General features: G+C 51.0%; 1 protein-coding gene across 1 annotated transcript in view; it reads right to left on the minus strand.

Annotated features, from left to right (window-relative positions):
• LOC141077387 (uncharacterized) overlaps positions 1-5,324 on the minus strand; it is a 94,446-nt gene extending 89,122 nt beyond the window's left edge. The window contains exon 1 of the mRNA XM_073564287.1: positions 5,151-5,324. Within this exon, the coding sequence (XP_073420388.1) occupies positions 5,151-5,205 (55 nt within the window). The 5' untranslated portion in view covers positions 5,206-5,324. The remainder of the gene's footprint in view (positions 1-5,150) is intronic.
• Between the last annotated feature and the right edge of the window lie 676 nt (positions 5,325-6,000).

Below are 6,000 nucleotides of genomic sequence, written 5' to 3' on the forward strand. Positions count from 1 at the left end.
ACAGAGGAGTTCAGTTTGTGTCTAGATTTTGGAAGACTTTCTGTTCCAAGCTGGGAATTCAGTTGTCCTTCTCCTCTACGTTTCACCCTCAGACCAATGGGCAGACGGAGAGAACAAACCAGACCTTGGAGTCATATTTGAGATGTTTTATCTCTGCTGATCAGGATGATTGGGTTTCATTTTTGTCCTTGGCCGAATTTGCTTTAAATAATAGAGCTAGTTCTGCCACTTTGATGTCACCTTTTTTTTGTAACTTTGGGTTTCATCCTCGATTCTCTTCAGGGCAGGTGGAGCCTTCTGCCTGCCCAGGTGTTGACACTGTGGTGGAGAGAATGCACCAGATCTGGGACCAAGTGGTGGATAAGTTCTCTCTCTCAGGAAAAGGCCCAGCGGTTTTCCAACCGGCATAGGACTATTGGTCCCCAGTTTAAGGTGAATGATATGGTTTGGTTGTCATCAAAGAATATCGCTATGAAGGTGGCTTCTCCAAAGTTTAAACCTTACAAGATTTAGGAGATTCTTAATCCAGTCTCTTTTCGATTGGCTCTTCCTGTTACATTTAAGATCCATAACGCGTTTCATAAGTCTCTGTTAAAGAGGTTTGTTAAGCCAGTAGTTCCTGGGGTGGCACCTCCTGACCCGGTATTGGTTGAAGGTAATGTGGAATATGAGGTTGAGAAGATACTGGATTCTCGCCTGGCTAGACGGAGACTCCAGTATTTGGTTAAATGGAAGGGTTATGGCCAGGAGGATAATTCTTGGGTCTCTGCATCCGATATTCATGCCGAAAGATTGGTTCGTGCCTTTCATCGGGCCCATCCTGATCGCCCTGGTGGCGTGGATGAGCGTTCGGTGACCCCTCCTCAAGGGGGAGGTACTGTTGTGAGTTCATTTTCCCCTTCACCGTCGATGTCTGATGAACTCCCTCTTCTGGTGAAGGAAGGTAGTGATGCTGATTACCAAACACCTGAGCTGGTAGATGATGACTGGGTAACAGGAACTTCTGACTGGATATAAGGCAGCCGACGCCCTTCTGAGTCGCTGGTGATTTCTCTGCTGGATTCTTGGAGACCAGTCTGGTTCCTGCTTCCCAAAGATAATTTTTTGCTCTGCTATTGAACTTATTAGTTTTGTTTACTTTGTTTTTTGGAGTTCAGCCATCCCCGGTCGGGGGTGTGCTGAGTTCCATTTTTGTCTCTGATCAGTTTGTCTCTTTGCTTTGTCTTCAGAATTTACCTGAGTGCTGATATAGTCATTTTGAAGTCCTAGCGACTTCAGGGCCTGTTTTTCCTATCAGACGGTTGGGACATTTTTTGGTAGGGTTTTTACGGATTGCAGACAGCAGCTTTTCTATCCTGTCCTTTTTAGTTAGCTTGGGCCCCATCGTTTGCTCAACCTATCTTTCTATCTGTGTTAGTGTTTTCATCTTGCTTCACCGTCATTATATGTTGGGGGCTGCCTATTGCTTTGGGGTCTGCTCTGGGGCAGTTTAGATTTCCCCTTTCATTCTTTAGGCCTATTTAGTTCTCCGGCTGTGATCGAAGGGTCTAGGGCATCGTAGGAACCCCCCACGGCTACTGTTAGTTGTTGTGGATAGGATCAGGGGTCTGCAATCAGATAGCTACCAACCTCTCCGGTTTTCTGGACTTAGCTTGTATTTTTGTTTTTTCCTCCTTCGGTGACTCATTCATAACACGGAGGGATAAATAAGCCTAAAGCAAGAAAAGGGAAAACTAACTGCCCCAGAGCAGACCCCAAAGGAATAGACAGCCAGCACACATGTATTGACGGTGAAACAAGATGAAGGCACAAACACAGGCAGGAAAACAGGCTGAGCAAACGATGGGGCCCAAACCAACCAGACAGGAAAGGGAAGGGAAGACACCGTCTGCAACCTGCAAAAAACCCTACAAAATAATGTCCAACACTTCTGATAGCAAAATTAACCTTGAAGGCACTAGACTTCTCCCACTATATCAGCACTCTGAAATATTCTGAGACAGAGCAAAAAGAGACCGAACTAGTAAGGGAGCAAAAGCCAATTGGCAAAATACTGATAAATAAGAGTGGAAAATCAGCACAGCCCCCCGCCGGGGCTGACAGACCACACAAAAAACTGAGTAGACCAACAAAATCAAGTGTGAACATTAGCAGAAAAACTTAGCTTTAGATGACTGGAACAGAGCTGAAAACCAAGAGCTGACAAGCCAGAAGGAGTCACCAGCAACTGAATAGGGCGTCGGCTGTCTTAAATCCAATCTGAGACTCCCGAGGTCCAATCGTCATCCTCATTCTCAGGTGGCAGATCTCCACCGATCAAACCAACCTCACTACCTCCTGTTACCACCAGAGGGAGTCTGGAAGGAGAACTCACAACTGGTGAACCAGAGAATGAACTCACAACAGGTGACCCCTCGTTGCCCCCTGGTTGTGGCCCACATTGTGTCATACGGACCCCTCATTGCCTCCTGGTTATGGCCCACATTGTGTCATATGGACCCCTCGTTGCCCCCTGGTTGTGGGCCACATTGTGTCATACGGACCCCTCGTTGCCCCCTGGTTGTGACACACAGTGTCATAACCTGAGGTCACCAGTGATGACCCAGCACAGACAATAATCTGAGGTCATCAGTGATGACCCAGCACAGACACTAACCTGAGATCACCAGTGATGACCCAGCACTGACACTAACCTGAGGTCAACGGTGATGACCCGGCACTGACACTAACCTGAGGTCACCGGTGATGACCCGGCACTGACACTAACCTGAGGTCACCGGTGATGACCCGGCACTGACACTAACCTGAGGTCACCAGTGATGAGCTGACACTAATCTGAGGTCACCAGTGATAAGCCGCCACTGACACTAACCTGAGGTCACCAGTGATGAGCCGACACTGACACTAACCTGAGGTCACCAGTGATGACACTGACACTAACCTGAGGTCACCAGTGATGACCCGACACTGACACTAACCTGAGGTCACCAGTGATGAGCCGACACTGACACTAACCTGAGGTCACCAGTGATGACCCAGCACTGACACTAACCTGAGGTCACCAGTGATGACCCGGCACTGACACTAACCTGAGGTCACCAGTGATGACACGGCACTGACACTAACCTGAGGTCACCAGTGATGAGCCGGCACTGACACTAACCTGAGGCCACCAATGATGATCCGGCACTGACACTAACCTGAGGTCACCAGTGATGAGCTGACACTAATCTGAGGTCACCAGTGATAAGCCGCCACTGACACTAACCTGAGGTCACCAGTGATGAGCCGACACTGACACTAACCTGAGGTCACCAGTGATGACACTGACACTAACCTGAGGTCACCAGTGATGACCCGACACTGACACTAACCTGAGGTCACCAGTGATGAGCCGACACTGACACTAACCTGAGGTCACCAGTGATGACCCAGCACTGACACTAACCTGAGGTCACCAGTGATGACCCGGCACTGACACTAACCTGAGGTCACCAGTGATGACACGGCACTGACACTAACCTGAGGTCACCAGTGATGACACGGCACTGACACTAACCTGAGGTCACCAGTGATGAGCCGGCACTGACACTAACCTGAGGCCACCAATGATGATCCGGCACTGACACTAACCTGAGGTCACCGGTGATGACCCGGCACTGACACTAACCTGAGGTCACCGGTGATGACCCGGCACAGAAACTAACCTGAGGTCACCATTGATGACCCGGCACTGACCCTAACCTGAGGTCACCAGTGATGACCCGGCACTGACCCTAACCTGAGGTCACCAGTGATGACCCATCACTGACACTAACCTGAGGTCACCAGTGATGACCCGTCACTGACACTAACCTGAGGTCACCGGTGATGACCCGGCACTGACACTAACCTGAGGTCACCGGTGATGAGCCGACACCGACACTAACCTGAGGTCACCGGTGATGAGCCGACACCGACACTAACCTGAGGTCACCGGTGATGAGCCGACACCGACACTAACCTGAGGTCACCGGTGATGAGCCGACACCGACACTAACCTGAGGTCACCGGTGATGAGCCGACACCGACACTAACCTGAGGTCACCGGTGATGAGCCGACACCGACACTAACCTGAGGTCACCGGTGATGACCCATCACTGACACTAACCTGAGGTCACCGGTGATGACCCATCACTGACACTAACCTGAGGTCACCAGTGATGACCCGACACTGACACTAACCTGAGGTCACCAGTGATGACCCGACACTGACACTAACCTGAGGTCACCAGTGATGACCCGGCACTGACACTAACCTGAGGTCACCAGTGATGACCCGACACTGACACTAACCTGAGGTCACCAGTGATGACCCGACACTGACACTAACCTGAGGTCACCAGTGATGACCCGGCAATGACACTAACCTGAGGTCACCAGTGATGACCCGGCAATGACACTAACCTGAGGTCACCAGTGATGACCCGGCACTGACACTAACCTGAGGTCACCAGTGATGACCCGGCACTGACACTAACCTGAGGTCACCAGTGATGACCCGACACTGACACTAACCTGAGGTCACCGGTGATGACCCGACACTGACACTAACCTGAGGTCACCAGTGATGACCCGGCACTGACACTAACCTGAGGTCACCGGTGATGACCCGACACTGACACTAACCTGAGGTCACCAGTGATGACCCGGCACTGACACTAACCTGAGGTCACCGGTGATGACCCGACACTGACACTAACCTGAGGTCACCAGTGATGACCCGACACTGACACTAACCTGAGGTCACCAGTGATGACCCGACACTGACACTAACCTGAGGTCACCAGTGATGACCCGACACTGACACTAACCTGAGGTCACCAGTGATGACCCGACACTGACACTAACCTGAGGTCACCAGTGATGACCCGACACTGACACTAACCTGAGGTCACCAGTGATGACCCGACACTGACACTAACCTGAGGTCACCGGTGATGACCCGGCACTGACACTAACCTGAGGTCACCGGTGATGACCCGACACTGACACTAACCTGAGGTCACCGGTGATGACCCGACACTGACACTAACCTGAGGTCACCGGTGATGACCCGACACTGACACTAACCTGAGGTCACCGGTGATGACCCGACACTGACACTAACCTGAGGTCACCAGTGATGACAGCAGTATACAGAGGGGATTTAGGAGACCGTTCATAACTCTGTAGTCCGGAGAGCAGCAGGTTCCTCCCGTAATGGCCGCTGTGCACACTCCTCCCTCACACGCTGCGGTTTCACTTTCACTTCTAAATATAAGAATAAGTCTGACACCTACTGGTATGTGATGGGAAGTTCGGCTCTTTTTGTCGATCCGGCTCATTCGGCTCCGCTCACCATAAAGAGCCGGCTCTTTTTTTAATATTAATCCGTTTGCCACAGTCCTCAGATTGTCAGCTCTTGTGATCAGGCCCCTGCTCCTCGCTCCGGTCTCTCCTGTACAGTGAGGCCTCATTATACCCCTGTATAAGGATCTAGTGACGCAGTGTAGACTGTTATTCAGCATTGCTGTGTCCTCAGATTGTCAGCTCTTGTGATCAGGCCCCTGCTCCTCGCTCCGGTCTCTCCTGTACAGTGAGGCCTCATTATACCCCTGTATAAGGATCTAGTGACGCAGTGTAGACTGTTATTCAGCATTGCTGTGTCCTCAGATTGTCAGCTCTTGTGATCAGGCCTCTGCTCCTCGCTCCGGTCTCTCCTGTACAGTGAGGCCTCATTATACCCCTGTATAAGGCTCTAGTGACGCAGTGTAGACTGTTATTCAGCATTGCTGTCTCCTCAGATTGTCAGCTCTTGTGATCAGGCCCCTGCTCCTCGCTCCGGTCTCTCCTGTACAGTGAGGCCTCATTATACCCCTGTATAAGGATCTAGTGACGCAGTGTAGACTGTTATTCAGCATTGCTGTTTCCTCAGATTGTCAGCTCTTGTGATCAGGCCCCTGCTCCTCGCTCCGGTC

The sequence above is a fragment of the Dendrobates tinctorius genome, unplaced genomic scaffold, assembly GCF_039654945.1.
Source record: "Dendrobates tinctorius isolate UK_male_01 unplaced genomic scaffold, ASM3965494v1 ptg000445l, whole genome shotgun sequence".
In the NCBI taxonomy this organism is placed as follows: domain Eukaryota; kingdom Metazoa; phylum Chordata; class Amphibia; order Anura; family Dendrobatidae; genus Dendrobates; species Dendrobates tinctorius.